Below are 18,927 nucleotides of genomic sequence, written 5' to 3' on the forward strand. Positions count from 1 at the left end.
CATGACTGATCAACTCACTGGCCCTTGGCAACTGAACTCAAACTCCAGTCCTCTTTCCTTCTGGAGTTGAGAATGGGACTGGAAGTCCTACCCCATTATCTCAAAATTTGTTCCCCTGTCAAACAGCCCCCATCCTTAGGGACAACCCCAAACTCACCAAATTAACATAACTAAAGACGCTTAGTCCACTCTCCTCACTTTGGAAACGTCAATGGTTTGTGGAACTATGAGTCAAGAACTGTGGCTGAAGACCAAATATGTAGCATATTCAGAGCAGAAGCTTCTTGAAAGCAGACCTTTCCAAGATCAGGAAATGAGAATAAATTACTTAAACTTTAATAAGGCCATTTCATTATGATTATTTGTGAAATATTGTTGATGTTGCTTTAGTCTTATGTATAAGTCCATGAGGATGTTCTTCCTCATTTTCTTAGCCTATAATTTAATACAATTTGCTTTTATAGATTGAAAAAAAAACATTAAAAATATACTAACATCTGGGCCCTCCCTGGTGGCGCAGCGGGTTAAAGCACTGCACTAAGAAGCTTAAGCCACTTCCGCATGAGTTCGATTCCTGCCTGCCCCAGAGGTGACCACATGGCACGGCAGACCTCTCCTGACCTGCCCACTGCTCCCCTCAGCAGTGTAAAAAAAAAAAAAAATACTAACATCCCTAGTCCCTTTTCTCCATGTTCTCACATCTCAATGGCACTATTGTTCTGAACTTGGCATCTATAACTGACCTGGCACTGTGAAAAATTCAAGTATAGTGGTTCTTTCCTGTTCTACAACATTGAGTTGTGTGCAATAGATGCTCTTCCTCACCATGTCTTGTCATGACACTTTCAGGATCAAGCAATTCCTGGCCAAAAAAAAAAAAAAAAACCAAAAAACAAAATCAGAATGGGCCCATCCCCAATGGATTGGAATGGAGAGTGGTAATGAGGTCAAGTACAAGTCCAAAAGGAGACACAGGGAAGATCCATCTAGGTGATTAAGCACAATCGCTGGACCGAGATCATTAGCATCTTATAAAACACTATCACTGCCCTTGTTTTTGAGCTCTCTGAACTTGCTGATATGAGGCATAGCTATCTGATTTTCTCTGCCCCCTCGTATCAGACAATCTCGCTTAGTGTCCTCAGCTTTTCATATAAATATAGTCATTTCCATGAGTTCAATGAGAAACCAGTCTCCTTCCTAGGATATAACTGGACTCTGCATTTGGGATCATGTGCTTGGAGATGATTCTCATTTCATGTGGTGTGATTGAGGCACTTTATACACAGAATCAAGGGCACAGAGCCCTGCCAGGAGGACACACCCTCCTAGCCTCCCAGATGGTGAGAAAGTCGTTTCCTGCACACCAGGGGTCATGCCCTGTGAGGGCTTTAGAGGAGAGAAAACCATTCCGGCACCAGTTCTCTGGGGTGAGTTTCCTAGCAAATAAAGAGGTTTTTAAGATCTAGGCTGAGACTCCTTGTGAAACTTCCAGACAGAAGCCAATTCCTGGGCTTGGCAGCTGCTCAGTGTGGCATGGCTGCTTGGAGTTGAAGCCAGCTCAAGCATGACTGTAAGTTCATGAACACTCTCACTGCACTTGTATAAATAATCAGGCCAAACCCAAGGAGACATGCTGCTTTGTGATCCAGAATAATTTTTGGAGATTATATGATCCTGGGGGAGATAAGCAAAGAATGTTCTTTTTGAAGTTATAAGAAATTTTAAATGGTTTAAAGGAAAAAATTACTGAGTAAAATTCTGAGCATCACCTAGTGGCTCCTGTGGAGAAGGGGGAGGTCCATAGGGTGGATGTCTTTGACTGGGACTGCCTTTCTGCAGTTCTGTGGAGACTGCAGTTCTGTGAGTTTGCTCATAAGGACTGAGGGAAATGTAGAGCATTCTTGCTCTAAGCAAGAATCTTGTCAGGAGAGACTCTAAACCTCTGTGAATCCACAGACTGTAGCATCTTCCTGGGTCCTCATTAATTAAATAAAATGTGTTGCTTTTCTATTTGTATGAGACAAATGCGTATATATGGTATGCTTTTACTTAAAAAAAAAATTTTGAAACACTTCTTAATCCACACAACAACCTTGTGTATAAAGAATTTTGTCTTCTCATTAGAAAAGAGACCAAGGCCAAGACTGTGTTTTACTAAGAAGGGGAGAAGCCTCTAGCACCAGAACCAGCCCTTTGCCACCCAACACCTGCTTCCAGGTGTTCCAGGTGCTGAGTCCAACTTCACTGTGGGCCTTGCCATTGCTCTGTGCCCTGCATCTTCTTGAATCACTCTGTCCTTTGTTCCCATGTGATAGGCCTGACTATCCCCTTCCTACATGTTTTGAAATTTCCACTTCCTGCCCCAGCATCCCAGACTTTGCTGGGCAGAGCTGGGGAGAGATGACATTTCCATTCCTGGCTCTGGCTCCTAGCAGGTCCTGGCTCTCTGCGTCACTCTGCCCAGGACTCAGCCCCTTCTCCTTCTTACACAATAAAAGCTCAGATTAGAGATGAGATTTTCAGCTCAGCACAGAATTATGAGCCACTTAAATTGCGTATCGCTCCTTCGTGTCCTACACATTCTGCAGATATAAGCTACCAAGTGTTACTTCTTGTGTCCTGGCCATTCCTCAGGCCTGGCTTCAATGTGCTCTTCAGGGTCCCTCAGTCACTTCAGATTCTTTTCATTACCCCCCTTCACTCCCCCTTCGGGGTCCTCATGCCTACTTGTTCATCCCCCACAAGCAGAAGAAAATTAGTTTGTCATGAAAATAATTCACTTCTTTGACTTCACTCATCCAAGTCAGAGTGGGGTGAGGAGAGCAGGGGTTGTCAGGGAGAAGGGAAGGGGGAAGGAAGGATCATTTTCAGAATCAAATGGCCTTTTGACCCTATGAGAGGGAGTTTTGTTTTTCCTTCTAGTCCAATTCATTCCAACTTCTAACTGTAGGCAACTTTTCAAATAGAAAATGTTTTCTTTCTATTACACAAAAAAATCAATTTCCCTGTCAGAAACCTGACAGCATGGAATGCATCCAAACAAAGCAGCCCGCCTGAAAATGCTTCCTAGAGAGAAAATTCTAGAAAGTGCCAGGAGATAGCATTAACTTTTATTGGAATAAGGACACACACACACAATTTCTAAGATGAATGTTCATTGGATGAAATGTTGGCTCAAAATGTTATGGACACCCATCTTAAAATAGAATCCCTGCCTTGGGAATCCCCTAGCCTCTCAAAGAATTCTTGTGAATAAAATACAAAAAGATTAGCGAACACAAGACATTGAGAGCAGGCCAAAATGGGGGAAACCAACACTTGGGAAGAAAATAAAATAATCTCTGTACCCCAGGGCTCTACAGCTGGGTGATTCCATGTCAGCATTTTATTTTGTATATTTTTTGGACAACTGATCCTATCACCATCCTCCTTCCTATTTAAGGACACTGGATTTGTGGCCTCTCAGCAGACTGCTAGAGGCCCACAGAGGCTTCTGAACAAAACAGGGACTTGAGGACACCTGACCCGCCGTCTGTCCACTGCCCTGGGTGCCAGGCTCTCCCACACAAGGACACAGACTGAGATGGCACCTGGGGGTAGGCCCAGAGCCTACAGATAGCAGACCAGGCCCAGCCACCTGCCAGACCTCACCGGGTCAGATGTATCAATGGTAAGCGCCTACCTGGCCTCAAGTTTTTATACCTATAGCCAACAAGGTTACTGGGTTTGGCGATGAGATTATAACTCTTTCATCCCAGTTTTTCGTAAACAGTGTTCCAAGACTTCTACAAGAGCCATGGTGACCAAATTGTAACAGGACAAGCAGTGGGGTGCATAGAGCATCCGAGGCTGGGCCTGACCTGGATGCACACACGGGCAGGATAAGAGGAATGCGCAAGGCAGTGCCCTCATGCAGAGCAACATGGGGTGTGACAGACAGATGGACAGAGGACGCAGTCTACACCTGGAATGGGACTTGGCCACAGCGTGGCAGAGAAAAGCCAGGCAGGTCGGAGAAGACAGACAATCGGCTGTCTGGGACAGCAAATTCAAGGCTGGCAGTCAGTGAAGACAAGGGGGTGAGGGGATGGGGAAGGAGGAAGGATGGGGGTTGTTGGGGGGAGTAGGGGGGTGACAGAGACAGTCAGTAGGCAGGGTAGAGACCCTGACGGATGTGGGCATAGGATTTGGGCTGGTGTGGGAAAGAGAGACTGCTAGAGGCTTAAACACGAGAGCCACGTGGCCAACAGTGAGTTTCTGAAAAATCACCCTGGCAGTTGTGGTTCACCCCAGGATGCACTAGATGAACGTGCCACCGAGGGAGCACTGACCATGTCACTGTTGCAGGAAGGTGACTAGGCCTGAGCAAGGAGAGGTGGCAGAGTAAGTGAGAGACGGATTCAGCATTCCTTAAGTGGGCATCAGGTTCCCAAGGGACATGGAGCAGGCAAGACTGCTTCAAGTGACAGAAGCGCCACCAAGGTGATGGGCTCATTGGCTTTGGGCCCTAGGGCAAGTTAGGGTTAAGTCAGCAGCTCCAGGGATAGAGGGTACCCCTAGACACGGGCTCATGAAAGCTTCTTTTCCCCTCCCAGATACGGTGCACCAGGGAGAACTTGCTTTCTCCCTTAAATAACCTGTTCCTTCCTTTCTTGAACAAAGTTTGCTGCTTTCTGCTTACCTATCAAGAGATAAAGTGTGGATTCCTTTTTACAGCTTCTTGGGACCAGAACAATGGTGGTTCATGTGTTAGACTCCTACTTCTCCCCACTAGACCAGTATGAAAAGCAGAAATAGCCACAGAGACAGCAGCAGGAACCGCCACAGCAGCTTCAGTTTTACACACACACAAGTGAGAGGCTGGCAGTGGTGTGGAATGAGCACTGCTTTTTTTTTTTTTAAAGATTTGTATATTTATGCATACAGAATTGGGGTACAAGCAGAGGTGCAGCGGCAGTGAGAGGACTCACCGGAGACAGAGTGGGAAGCAGAACAGGCCGATTGATGAAGTACACTGCTGAGGGGAGCAGCGGGTGGGTCAGGAGAGGTCTGCAGCACCATGTGGATCACCTCCAGGGCCAGGGATCAAACTGGCACTAAAGAGGCTGTGGCTAGTTTGCAGTGCTGTGTCCTAACCTGCTGCATCACCAGCGAGGGCCCCAAACTGCCTTATTTTTTTTATGTACTTATTTATTTAGATTTTACACCAGTGTTCATTTTTGTACACTGTATGTTGGTGTGACTTTGAATTGGGAAGGTGGGCTGGAAGGGAAGGGATGCCCTTGCTCACTTCTATGGTCCAGACTGTGTTGTAAGACCACCCATCACTGCAAGGACATGAGAGGGGTTCATGGGTGCCCTGAGTCAGAGCTCATGGAGGGAGGAGCAGATGAGTATGGGGTGGGTACCCGGCAGGCTCTAAGGGATGCCCCAGGTGTGGCAAGCTCAACTTAAACTCACATAAAGTTTGAGGTGCCTGTGGCCATCAGGGAGGATGAGCAATAGATACACTGTTGGTGAGGACACCCACCTGAAGCCAGCTGCTTTCAGAAGTTTCCCAGCCTGTTCCATGACGGCTCTATAGAAAGTATGTGTCCCCTGGACTACCAGAGTAAGAATGAGGTGCTGGACTATACTTCTAGAAGAGTCTGCTGCCAAGGCTTTGGGATGGCTCCTGTGAATGCAAGCTGGCCCACTGTAAGCTTGTCCTCTCCTCCTTCTGGGGGGCCACACAGCACATAGGGCCTCTGCTTCCACTGGGATGCAAAGTCCCTTCTTTGCTAAGACCCTCAACATCTTAACCACCGTGTTGACCTTGGTTGATTGGCAGAGGGATGTCTCTGGATTCTCACCTGTAATCTGGGCCTGTCAGAGAGGCAGCCTCCTAGCTCACTGCTCATTATCCCTTTTAGCGAAGCCGAGATGGGCCTTTCTGTCCTCACTGATTTGCTCTTTGGCATACGCAGTGCAGGCCCAGGCTGGGCAACCTGCTGTGTTCTCGGCAGCTCCACAGCCACCCCTGTGGGGGAGCCCCAGGGACTGAAGAGCAGGCCAACCAAGCCCATCTTGACTCTTTCCCATGCTCTCTGGCCTCCTTCCCCATACACAGCTTCTTGGAAAGGGGTTCCTTTTCAAGAGTACTTCACTGTCGGTTGGCATGACATGCTCACAAGACTTCCCCATGTTGGTGGCCAGGACCCCTCCTGGGACCCTCCTCCCTCTTTGGTGACAAGTTCTCCCATATGGCCTTGTGACTCCCCCATCTCCACCTTGACACCATTAGCCTCCATCTCTCCTGAGCATCAGAGGCTTCCCAACCGGGCCTCTCCAATGTGAGCGGCCTCTTTCAGACACAATTGCTCTTCCTTCTGCTCCTTGCATGAGATGTGGTTCCCGTGTGTGTGTGCGTGCATGTGTGAGTGTCTGTGCATTAAGTCTAGGGCCCCCCAACTCTAAGCCTCAGTAGCTATGCCCCGCTCATGTGAAGATGGCTCCTTTTTGTCAATGGAATCTTAAAAATACACCACCGTGACAGCATCGCTGTGGTAGGAATGGTTCTTGTTTGCTTTCCCCCAAACTCTGAGTGTGTCGGGGGCAGAACCACATGTTAATCTTCTCTATGAGCTCAGTACCTATGTGGGGACCACAGAGTACTTAAGTGAATGAATGAATGAATGAATAAATGAGTGAATGAATGAGAAAGTGAATGAATGCTCAGGAGTCGGGAGCCATGTGGTACATCCCCACATACTGAGAAGTCACCCACTGTCCATAATATTAGAGCAGAATGGGTTATGGGACAAGTCCGATGACATTCCTCCTGGAATGTAGAGGGAAAAACCTATGTACGTGGGTGTTCCTTGGTCCCAGTGACATTTTTATAAGATTTATTTATTTATATGTACAGAACTGGGGTACATGTCAGAGGTGTGTGAGGTGAGAGGGTTCACCAGAGACAGAGCGGGGAGCAGAACAGGCAGATCAATGAAGTACACTGCTGAGGGAGGAGAGCAGTGGGTGGGTCAGGAGAGGTCTGCCACGCCATGTGGGTCACCTCCGGGGCAGGCGGGGATCAAACTCATGCTGCAGTGGCTGCGATAGCTTCATAGTGCTGTGCTTTAACCCACTGCACCACCAGGGAGGGCTCCCAGTGACTTTTTGAGGTCACAGGCTAAATGGAGTGAGTAAAGCTAGGGCCTCACAAAGATCACACACACACACACCCTCCCTCCGGTCATATTCCCTGGCCATCGCCCTTTCTGGAACCCACAAGGAGAGGACATTTGCTGATTTGAGTTTCACTACCCTTTCCCACAGGAAGTCACCTCCAAACTGTTGTTCAGCTGTCTACTGTCCCCACCTCCAGCCCTCGGCCTTGTAAGCGTGGGCCACTCAGCAGGCCCCAGCATAGCCACTGTCTCAAGATTGGGAAGATGACCCAGTTCAGGCCAATGAAACTAAGGAGAATTGCTACAAGCTTCTGAAAAGGCAGTCCCCCCATGATGATCCTATGTGGCCTCAAGCATGGAAACACTAAGGATCTCACCCAAAGAGGAAGCCCACACCGGGGGACTGTCAGGGTGCCCAGAGGAGACGTGGCAAAGGGCCTGCCCTGCCACATCAGAGTCACCCACCCCTGCCACCAAGGGCATGCGAACCTGAGGTTTGGTCACAGTCTTCCGCACAGAGCCTGCTTTGCAAGATGGGTGAGGGTAGGGTTGACTCCCCCTCATATCCCACCCCCCACCCTCTGCCCTAACTCCCCATCTTGCCCACCACACTCAGGTCCTGAGTTGGGGAGAAGCCCAAGGGGGTTGCCCGCAGCAGGCCCGCTCCCACCAGTCAGTGTGGGCCCAGAGCCTGCAGCCCTGGCCCGCCACCAGTCACCACCCTCAAGGGCCCTCAGGGACAGAGCCACCGTGGTCACACATCAGCCCGATTGCAGGCCAGTGTCTGTCCCACCGCCAGGGGAAGAAAACCAGCCCACCGCTTTCTGGTCTCCACCACACCCAGCCTCACTCCACCTTTACCTATTTCTTCTGCCCCTTCCCAGCCTCAGCCTGGTTCTCTCTGCCTACCTCACTGCCTTGCTTGTTCAAGCTGAATGGCTTGAATTCTCTTGGGCTGGCAGGAACATGGTAGTGCCCCAGCTCCCAGGCTCAAGCAGACTTGGGCTTTGGGCAGGCTGCCCTTACCCCCCAGACAGGGACCCTGCAGCTGCTCTCCCACCTGAGGGAACTGTCTCTGCAGGGACCTCCCTGTAGCCTCACCTGTGATACAGGTTTTTCCTAATTCCCCAGCTTCCAAGGACCCCTTTAGGGTCAAGGTTCAAGTCTGAAAGATCTTTGGATCTCAGACTGTGACAAAACTAACACTGATGCCTTCTGTGCCTCAAGTCCCCCATGAAGACGGAGGCGTGTTAGCACCTGGCTGCAGCCCACCTGTGCAGGGCACACACCCTGTACAGCACAGGCCAGCTGGCCGGGCTGCCAGCCTGGCTGCACCAACAACTACGTGTGGCCTTGGGCAAGAGACCAACCTGTCCATGGGGGGGGGGGGGCTTAAGGAGGGGATGAATGGAAAGAAAGTTAAAATTTTCCTCCCTGGTGGCGCAGCGGGTTAAAGCACAGCACTGAGAATCTAAGGCCGCTTCCGCATGAGTTCGATTCCCGCCTGCCCCGGAGGTGACCACATGGCGTGGCAGACCTCTCCTGACCCGCCCGCTGCTCCCCTCAGCAGTGTACTTCGTCGATCTGCCTGTTCTGCTCCCCGCTCTGTCTCTGGTGAAGCCTCTCACCCTCCGCATCTCTGGCCTGTACCCCAGTTCTGTATGAATAAATAAATAAATCTTTAAAAAAAAAAAAAATTTCCGTGGGGCCCTCCCTGGTGGCGCAGAGGGTTAAAGCACAGCCAAAGCCACTTCAGCATGAGTTTGATCCCCGCCTGCCCTGGAGGCAGACCTCTCCTGACCAGCCCGCTGCTCCCCTCAGCAGTGTACTTCATCAATTTGCCTGTTCTGCTCCCTCACTCTGTCTCTGGTGAATTCTTTCACCGCCCCTGAACCTCTGGCCTGTACCCCAGTTCTGTATGCATAAATAATCTTTAAAACAAACAAACAAACAAAAAACAAAACTTCCCAGTGGAGTAACCAGAAATGAGCTTCCTGAACCCAGCTTCATAACTGTTATTGCTCAGAGGTTATGGCAGAGCCAGCACTGCCAGCCACACGACAAGGCAGGGCTAGAGCAGCGACCGTCCCACTCTCTGAAGCTAAGATTCTGCTGTTTATACTCTTCGCCTTTCTCACCAGGGTCCAGTTTACTGGAAAGCACGTCCCTTCCGCCTGGAAGTCCAGGCTGGCCCATGGACTCAGGAGCACCACGCCAGGGTGTGCTGGGAAGGGCCTGGGCCACTGCCGTGTGGCACGTTGCTGAGGAGCCAAAGACAGGTGGCTGGAGGAGAGGCACTGGGCCACCACGCGCGGGCTCGTGGCCACGGGGTTCAGCCGTTTACAGGGCCAACTGCCTCTACACCCCCCAGAAAGTCCCCAGAACTCCTCATCTTTACAATGGGGTGCTGGCACCTACCCCAAGGTCTCAGATGTATGAAATGTCTCCGAGGATGGTACCCACCTAGATATAAAACTGGCCATCAAGTCCATCCTCCCCACCTGTCACCAGGTCCCATCACCCACGTTCCAACCAACCACCACTGTACATCAGGTGACAGGGCTGAGGCCTAGGTCAGGGCTGGCCCAGTCAAACTCAAAACCAATGGCAGGCAACAGCTGGCGGGGTCCACAGGACCCAGCCTCCTGCCCCCCGGCACCTGGAGGAGCTGAGGGGTACAGAACAAGGACTGGCTCCGCAGAAAAGTTACCGATCATCCCAGTCTGCTCCCCTGAAGACGAAAGTGGAAGGAGAAAAAACAAACACACAATCTCTGAGTGTTTTCGTCAATTCTGTTGTTTGTTTCGTTTTGTTTTGAACACTAAGATTTATTTTCAAACAGCACACAGACGGTCTGCGGGGCAGGGCCAGGCCAGGCTGGCGTCTGGGCCCTGAGGTCACTGGAGACACCGGGCCGGGCCCACCCCAGCAGCTGCCAGGGCGGGAGGCCGTGCCCGGGTGGCGGGGCCGAAGCTCAGGCAAGCATGGTGGCTCAGTGCCCCGGCCCCTGCGGCCGGCACACATGCGGCGTCGCCCTGGGGGGAGCAGGGCAGGGCAGCCAGGAACTCAACTAGGGGACACAGCAGCTTCAGGAACGCTGGCGATTCCGCTGGACTTGCCGGCACCAGGCTCTTTGGAAAACCACCCCATCGTTGGGAGAACACCTCTCGACTGCAGTCTCTCCCCTCCATTTCCCTTCGCTTTTCAAAAGTTTAAAAACAAAAACGGAAAAAAAAAAACAAAAGAAAAGAAACACACATTTTCCGGGAAAAGGTGTTCTTCACACGCCCAGAGAGCTGCCCTCACTGCACCCGCTCGGTGAAGTTCTCGGGGAAGACCCCCCGGCATTTCTCCAGCTCCTTGTGCTGGTTCCAGTCACTCTCCTTCACGCCCATGAGCCAGCCTTCATCCTGGGGAGCAGAGGACCAGTGGGCACAAGAAGGGGGAGCCCACAGGGCTTGGGCAGGTTCATTTCCTCCAGCCTGTCATACCCACCAGGCAGCCTTCCTGCTTCTCCATAGAGCCCCAAACCACTGACACACTCCATTCTTGGGTGTGACCCTTTGCTGTTTGGTGAGTCCTTCCCATCCCGTCAACTTCGCTTGTCTGAGTGCATCTAACACCTCCCTCAAGCTCAGGCTTCTGAGCCACAGAGGACGCATCACTGAGGAGGGCATCAGCGGTCCTTCCAGATCGCCCACAGACCACTCCAGGAAATGCTGGTGAGTGCTGGATAGTTAACCACTTCTCAGAGTGCCCTGCGGCCACCTCACCGTGCCCTCCAACTTGAATTCAGCCTTTGCTTCACTGCTGACCGCACACAGTGATCGTCCACCAGACCTGAACTGGGATGCATGGCCTTTTACCCCCAACCCCAACAGAGGCCCTCACTGCCCTGCCGCTGGATGACAGCTGGGAACCACCTGGGTCTTTTCTAGTCTCTCATTCTTACCATTATCTGCACAAGTGCATCTTCCTACCTGAGCCACTTCTGCCCATCCCATCCCTGCGGGGCGCTGGCAGGATTCTGCTTCTGAAAGTCTCACCCAGGCTGTGGCCAGCCCCCAGGAAGCAGGGGAGGTAGAGAAAAATCCACTGACCAGGCCCACAAAGCCCTTGTTTCCCAATCTCCCAGCACCCCACAGCCTCATAAACAGCCGTGCCCTCCAGTCCCAGGCCAGGGCCTCAGCCAGGGTCGTCACAGCCCAGGCCCTGTCACAGGGCCTTCCACCCTTGGACACCCCGACAATGGAAATCGCACAGACGTGCAGGCAACTCACTGGAGTCTCTGAAAGGAGGAAGAATCTACTCCTCCTACCCAATACGATGATGCCTTGATAGCAACGTGGGCACCCCCAACCCACCACCTACCCTCCCATAAAGCATCCTACCAAAGGGCCACGATTCATGAACAAAGCAACTGTCCAAACCCCGGGGGCAGCTGTGCCCAGTTAGGGCGGCCAGCCCTGCTTGGGGAGTCCACTCTGAGGGCAGAGGAGGGACACTGGGGAACCATCTGGGGTGAGAGACAGCTGAGGGCAAGGCTGAGGGACTTCAGAGGCTCATGGAGAGGAGATGAGGGAATCATCCTGGGGGGAAGGCAGCCTCGGCCAGGAGGGGGGAGGGAGAAAAGTGGAGTCTGGGGACAAGTAGAGGCCGGCGAAGGGAAAGACAGTGATGGAGGAAAGAACATAAGAGAAGCAGCCGAGAGAAGAAAGGAGATAGACAGGAAGACAGCAAGAAGGGGAAATGGGATGGCCTGGGAGCCAGGCCAAAAGGGAGAGAGAAAAGAGCTGGGAAGGGAGGATCCGCTGAAATCAAGAAGGGGGCGGGAAGGAGGCCCAGTGTGCTGGCAGGCCTCTGCTGCCCCCTGCTGGCCGCTCCCCACCAGCTGTGCAACCACCGCGCAAGTTCACCTGCTCTTCTGGGTTCTGGAAGGGAATCACCAGTACCACGTCTCCCGCCTTGAGCTGCAGCTCATCTGTGTCCGTGGCTGTGTAGTCATGCTGGGCCTGCACCTGCAAAGGTTGAGGGAGAGCTCGACACCCCTTCCTCAGACACCCTCAGCCGCATGGGGCCTCAGGTCTGGGGTGACTTTGGTGACAAAGGAAAAGCTGTGGGACTCAAGCCTCACAGGCGGGGTGGTAGGGATGCACAGGGATGGGGCTTTGGAAAAGCCTCATGGCTCCATGTCCTCATGCTTATTCAAACGGTACTTGCACCCCTGGGGCCCTACCAGAAGGTGGTGGTGCGAAATTGAGGGATCAGCTAGCCTGAGCTCACCTTGAACATGAACCCCGGGGGCAAGTCCAAGCGCCCAGCCCCATTGCCAGCCTCCACGGTGCCGTTCACAGTTGCTGAGAAGGTCTCCACCACCACAGCAGGAAGGGAGCTCTGGGGAAGGGAGCACACGTCAGTGCAGGCAGGGAGCGCGGATCCAGGACAGGGGTGACCAGGCAGGGAGAGAGGGAGTGTGTGCCTAAAGCCAGAGCTGCCTGCCTCTGGGTTCGTCGACAGGAACGGCGACCTGGGCCAGCAAGGAGCAAGGCGCATGGGCAAGACACAGGGCCAGGTGGCCGTGGGCCGGCAGCAGACAGACAGACAGCAGGGAAGAAAAGACAGGGCCGTGGTCCTGTCGCCTTACGGAAGCTGCTTCACTGGCTGCCGTCTCCCCGGGCTCCTGGGCTCCAGCCGCAGGTTGGGTCCCACCCGCTACTTCTGAGGCCTCTGTTGGCTGCAACATAAATGCCAGCAAGGGGTCAGACACAGGATGGATGACTCTCTGGGACAAGAAAAAGGACCATGGGGGGCAGCACCCTGAGTGGTGTCTAGAGCCGGCCAGTGCCTTTCCCCTGGCTGGGGGAAAGCCAGGTCCTGGGCACTGCGAGCAGCTGGAGGTGCTGGTAGGCAGGGGAACGCTGAGTGACTTGCTGTGGAGAAGACCAGCATGGAGCCCTGGAGGCCACCTTGACCTGGCCTCACAGAGCCCCCCTCCCCCCCAAGCCCAAGCCCTGGCCAAACCTCAGCTTTCCCGGCCCTCCCCCACCCAATCTGCCTGGCCCCTCAGAGAGCCCCCATGCTCGCGAGCATAAGCACACTTGCCCCATCAGAACGCAGCACTGTGCCGGCCAGAGCAGCCAACCCTGGATGCCAGCGACCCCAGAAAGGAGAGGCACAGCCCCGGGCAGCACCGCCGGCAGGGCAAAGTGGACGCTGCTGGGCCAGAGTCCAGCTGACCTGGACCGGCCTGAAACCCGGCCACTTCTGAGCTTTGGGAGCAATTGCTCAACCATCCTACCCTCTGGTCTTCGTGTGTCAAAGGAGGAAATACCTAGCTTAGGGTGATGATCACATAGAAAATTTTGGAAAGTGACCACCATAAGCCACTAGGTGCTCCACATGCTCCTCCCTGCCACTAAACTGGGACTGAACTGGGAGGCTGGAGTGGGGCTGGTGGGAGAGGGGTGCGTGTGACCTCAATGCCCTCCCCCAGTACAGGTGGCATGCCCCTTACCAGAGCTCAGGACCCGGGTCTCACCCTCAGGCCCACGGCGGCCTGATCCATCAGTGCCCTTTCCTCTGGGCTCCGCATGCTACACTCCCAGAGGCTGAGGACAGATGGGGGCACTGGTGGGCAGGAACTTACTTGGGCAGGACCTGGCTCGGCCATCTGGCTGGGCCAGGACACCGCAAAGGTGCCCTCAGCAGCGCTGGGCTCCCTGGAAGGCAGGCTGCCAGCTGGACTCTCTGTGGGCTAGTGAAGGGCCACCAGGAGAGCAGGGCAGGAGGGGCAGGGCCGGGGAGGAGGTGTCAGGTGGGGACACGAGACAAGAGAAGACAGTCGTGAACCCTGTGTTGGCAGAGGGGGGCGTGGTGCCTGAGGGCAGTCTGGCTGATGGGGGACATCAGAGAGAGAACCCCTGAAGGGCGCTCCATTCCCATCACTTTGCTCTTACCACCGGTAAGGGGTGGCAGGTACAAATATTGCACACAGCTCAGCACCCACCAAAACCTTGCCAAATGCCTCTGCACACCCTCCCCTGGCTTTCTCTGGGACCCCTGCAGATAACGACACCAGGCACCACCCACAGAGGGCACCTGGCCTCACCTGTCCTTCCTGTCCCTTGAATCATCTCTCCCTCGCCCTCTGTCCCAACAGTTCTCTGATGCCGCTGCCCGGTAGGGTCCCCACTGACAGGAAGGTCCTCGAGTGTTAAGAACCTCCACCCAAGACCCCCCACATACTGGCCTCAACACGCATAAGGGCACCCGCTCCGTCCTGGGTGACGAGCTAACTACTGCGTAGGGAGACTTAGGGGGGCTGACAACTGCATCGTGGAGGACGCTCCCCTCAGGCTATGTGGCAGAGCCCTGTGCGTGGGCCTGGCAGAGGATCAGCATGCCCACAGAGGGGTCCACGGCTGTGGGCCCAGATCCACATGTGTGAGCGCACCTGCGACCAGCCAGGTACAGGTCGAGGAGCTGGGCCTGTACCCGAAGAAGAGCAGCTGCCCAGGTGGGGGTGGAGCAAGCACAGCTTACCTCCCAGAGGTCCCATGGAATTGGCTGAGCGCAGCAGTAGGGAAGAAGTACAGAGTTAGCACAGGGGTTAGAGATGGGGGTGCAGGTAAGGAGTCCTCAGGAACCCCCACCCCCCGACTGCCCCTGCTCTTGAGCCAGCAGGTACAGGTAGGTGTGGAGCTGGGCTCAGAGGTCTCCAGAGAGGCAAGTCCTAGACCTCTCAGGGGCACAACCCCAGACCTTGGGGGCGCCCACACACAGGGCTGCTGGCAGGACAGAAGCAGTGTGTGGGCGGGGTTGAGTGCTCAGCTGACCCTCCCCCTGAGGGTGGTCTTGCTGGCAAACTGAGGAAGTAAGAGCCACAGCCAGAGCACCAGGGGGAGGATCTGGTGACCCCAGCATCCTCGGGCCCTGACCTAGTGGCTGGTGGGTGGCGATGGGCTCAGACCAACCTGACCAGAGGGCGTAGGCGCCTTCACAGGGCTCGCCACAGGTGGGAGGGGGTCAAAGTCCAGGTCCAGCAGACTAGCCTGCTCCGAGAAAGGCCCTGGGGCCTCGAACTTGACAGCGGCAGCAATGGAGGAAGGCAGTTAGTGATCAGCTGGGAACATTCGACGTGGCCACTCAGGTACATCCCACACGTGTGCGCACACACATGTATACACACACACACGCACACACAAGCACAGCCCTGCACAGGCTCCCATCCACACCGGGCGGCCCTGGCGTCCACTTCAGAATCAGCAGCAGGCCGCCAGGACAGCCACCGCCAGCCGAGGTCAAACCCCCAATTCCGTCACCTCTCCCTCCTGCAGGCCAGCAGATGTCTCCCAGTGGCCACGTCATTTCGCTCCCTAACGCAAGCATCACAGGCTAGAGCCAGGGCTGGACGAGACAGCTCACGCATCCTGTCTGGTAAGGCCCTCGGTTGAGCACTGACCTCCCTTCATTGTCCCACAGACAGGTCACACGTGGTGACTTGCAGCACAGCCAGCTCCAGGGAGCAGGGCTACCGCTGAACTAGCACACACTGCCTGGAGGCCTGGTCTTCAACAGTGTCCCGACACTTGTGAACCTGTTTCCAAACTGCAGACCCCACCCCAGCCACCCGCAGAGTCTTAGTGGGTCTGGGTGCAGCCCAGGAATGTGCAGGGAGCAGCAGGGCGCTAGAAGACTAGGGCACAGGCCCATGCCAGCCTCCCTGACAGCTGAGTCAGATCGGGTGAGGGGGGTCGTCTTCCCCTCAAGGAGGACAGGAGGCCTGGCCACAGTGCCCAGAAGACACGCTACCTCTGTAGGAGGACTTGCCTCCATCTTGGATCAGGGCTTTTCCCGAGAGGACTTTGCCTAATGGAGAGAAGGATCTGGCTGGCTCCTATGTAGGTTTGGGGGTGCCCTCCCATGAGGAAGACCAGAGCCTTCTGGGGAGCTGTAGCCTGTCTGAGGATAGCCAGGACTCTCAGCTCTAAGAACACTTGGTGCCAGCTGTCCCACAGCTTAAGGGAGAAGGCACAGGGTCCAGCACGTCCAGGCCAAGTGGACATACTTCCCGGAACAAGGGACGTGTCCCCAGACTCACTCCCAGACACTGACTTTCCTGTAAGTCCAATGAGCCGAAGAGGGAAGCCACTGTTCTGTCTCCACCACCCTGCCCTCTCTAAGGAATGAAAGGAATGAGTGTCCAGGGAACCATGGATACATGGGCTCTAGGTACCCTCCCACAATGGAAGGCACCATCCCTCTATCCCTCTCCCCAAGTGTCCCACCACCCCACCCCTTTTCACAAGTCACTGAAGGCCAGGCAGGGCCTCCTCCACCCACCCCCCCATTCCCAGAACTCCAAGCAGAAGGGCAGGCATGTCCTCCCCACCCACCTCCCAGCAGGCCAGCCTTCCCCATGCACCGCTGTCCATGGCACGGGAATGCAGGCCACTCACCATGGCCCAGCTGAACAGCCCTGTTAGCACAGCCATGTAGACAGGGACCAGCCCACCCGGCCCTGAAGACAGCAGCCATGGTGTGCCTGTCCCACACCTACTGGTAGAGCCCCTGGTCTCTGGGGTGGCTGGGGTCGGAGGGGTGGGGCTGGAAGGCATGCCGTGAGCTGGGAGGGGCCCACTCGTGCAGACAGGCTGACTGCGCTTTAGGCCCGCGCGTTCCCCCATGGCAGATGGGGAAAACACCCCCTCAGGAGGTGTTTGAGACAAAGGGGAAAGGGCCTGTCGGTAAGGGCCGGCACCACACCAATCTGGTTGCTGGCAGTGCCGGCCTGGACCAGCATGCTGAGCGGGCTAGGGCTGCTTGGAGGCCTGCTTCCCATTTCCAGGTGGCTCCAGCAGCACCCTGGGGCCAGTGTGGCCACCTTTCCAGGGGCTCCCAAGCCTCTGGGCCCTGAGCCAGGGAGCCAGGGCCTCATCCCCCTAGCCTCCCTGTCTGAAAGTCCCTATCCCCCCAGGGGCTTGAAGCCCATCACCCATAGAGCCCTTTTAGCACTGATCACTATTCCCAGCTGCCTCTCCCTCCACACTCACCCCTCCACTCCAGGTCTCTGAGCCTGTGCCAAGCAGCCTGCAAGAGGGAGAGGCCAGAGAACCCGGCCTGGCAGCAGCCTAAGCTCAGCCACCCACACAAATGCTGAAGGCCCCTTATGGAAGAGACCCGGGCATGGAGACCAGGTTTAAAGCGATCAGTGTTTTGTGACCTCTGCCAGCTGACCTCATAGTGTACCAGCCCCCTCCAGTGCCACCAAAGTTACCTTCCCTGACAGCCCTCCCTTTGTCCATCTGCAAATGGGCATTTCATGCTATCTTAGGGTATTTATGAGCAGGCCATTTAGGAAGAGGGCATTTCTTAGGGCATAGGCTTATCGCAACTCATACTGAGAGTCTACAGTTCAGCCACTGCCCCACCTCCAAGTGCAACAAGAGCTGATAAGCAGCTCTGGGAGCTAAAATCTAGGTGCCTCTGGCAGACATTCCAGAATCTGCCCGACTACGTTCTTGCCGCCTCCCCTCACTATCTCTGGTTAAAGCAGCGTCTTCCCAGACACCTGGTAAACATCACCTCCTCCAGAAGCCTTCCCTCATAGGCCAAGATCTCCATGCTCCCTGCGGCCACAGTTTGAGTGGAACCTTCAAGACACAGGTGAGTGAGGACCGTTCACCTGTGTCCCCGCATCTGGCTACGGGGCATGCTCAGAGACGGATGAAGGATGGCAGATGGAGGAATGGATGGAAGAGCAAGAGCAAGAGGAAGCTCAGGGCCAGTCTCGCCAGCCAGATTCCTGATTCTTGAGGCGAGGCACAGGGCGTGGGATGGAGGAAGAAGGCCATGCACGCCCAAGAGAACTGGCCGCGGCGGCCGCGGCTGACCTGGGAGGGGGTGGTCACGCTGATCTCGGGGACAAACGTGTCATCAAACAGGCTGAGGATCTGCTCCTGCTTGACCTCCTTGGACGGGGTGTGTTTGGGAGGCGGAGGGACTGGTGGGCCTTTCCGGAGCTGTGGGTCGGCGGCGGGTGAGGGGGCCGCACGGGGAGGCGCAGCAGAGTGTGGGGGTTGGGGGAGACAGACAAGACAAAGCCACAGTTAGTCACACCCAGGCAACCGAGGAGGACAAAGCCACAAAAGTTGCTGCTTCCCAAGTCACAAAGCAGAACCACAGGGACAGCCCGAAAGGAATACCAAGGAACAGAGAGGAAAGGAGGGCAAGGAAGTGAACGAGGAGAGAAAAGAAAGGGAAACAGGAGAGTCTGCCAGGCCACAGGAGGGGGTGCTTGGCTCTCACCCCCAGGGTGGGGGGGGGACTGAGGAGAGAAGAGGATCTGAGAAGCACCCTGTGCCCACAGCCTCTGGTCCGCAGAACCCATCCTTGCCCACCCTGTGGAGCAGCCAGCTCGGCCTGGCACCTGTGGAGACCCATGGAGCCAGGGCCCTGCAGAGGGCCTGGGAGAGGCTACACATCCACCCACTTGGGGGAACTCAGGCAAGACCACCCCTCAGCCTGGGTGTCCTCGTTTGTCAGGTTGGGGTGCAGGTTGGTGTGCGACAACACCCTGCTTCCAGGACGGTGTGAGGAGTCAATGAGTGAACATGAAAAGCACTGGCACAGGGCCGGCCTCCGCAAGAGACTCGAGCACCGGCTGTCCAGGCATAGGCTCTCCCTCCAGCTGTTGGAGGGCTGAGACCAAATGTGCTCGGCCAGACCAGGCTGGTGTGGGCCATGCCTCCTCCCT

The 18,927-nt window shown here is 55.0% G+C and overlaps 1 protein-coding gene across 1 annotated transcript in view; it reads right to left on the bottom strand.

The window, feature by feature from the left end:
- Positions 1–9,952: 9,952 nt before the first annotated feature.
- The window catches only part of BIN1 (bridging integrator 1), a 54,078-nt gene continuing 45,103 nt past the window's right edge, over positions 9,953–18,927 (bottom strand). Inside the window, 9 exon segments of the mRNA XM_012727101.1 lie at positions 9,953–10,582; positions 12,089–12,190; positions 12,456–12,566; positions 12,817–12,906; positions 13,819–13,926; positions 14,715–14,738; positions 15,146–15,253; positions 18,065–18,325; positions 18,457–18,498. Coding sequence (XP_012582555.1) covers positions 10,475–10,582; positions 12,089–12,190; positions 12,456–12,566; positions 12,817–12,906; positions 13,819–13,926; positions 14,715–14,738; positions 15,146–15,253; positions 18,065–18,325; positions 18,457–18,498 — 954 coding nt within the window. The 3' untranslated portion in view covers positions 9,953–10,474.

Source organism: Condylura cristata, unplaced genomic scaffold (genome assembly GCF_000260355.1).
Source record: "Condylura cristata isolate star-nosed mole 26May11 unplaced genomic scaffold, ConCri1.0 scaffold00002, whole genome shotgun sequence".
Lineage (NCBI taxonomy): Eukaryota > Metazoa > Chordata > Mammalia > Eulipotyphla > Talpidae > Condylura > Condylura cristata.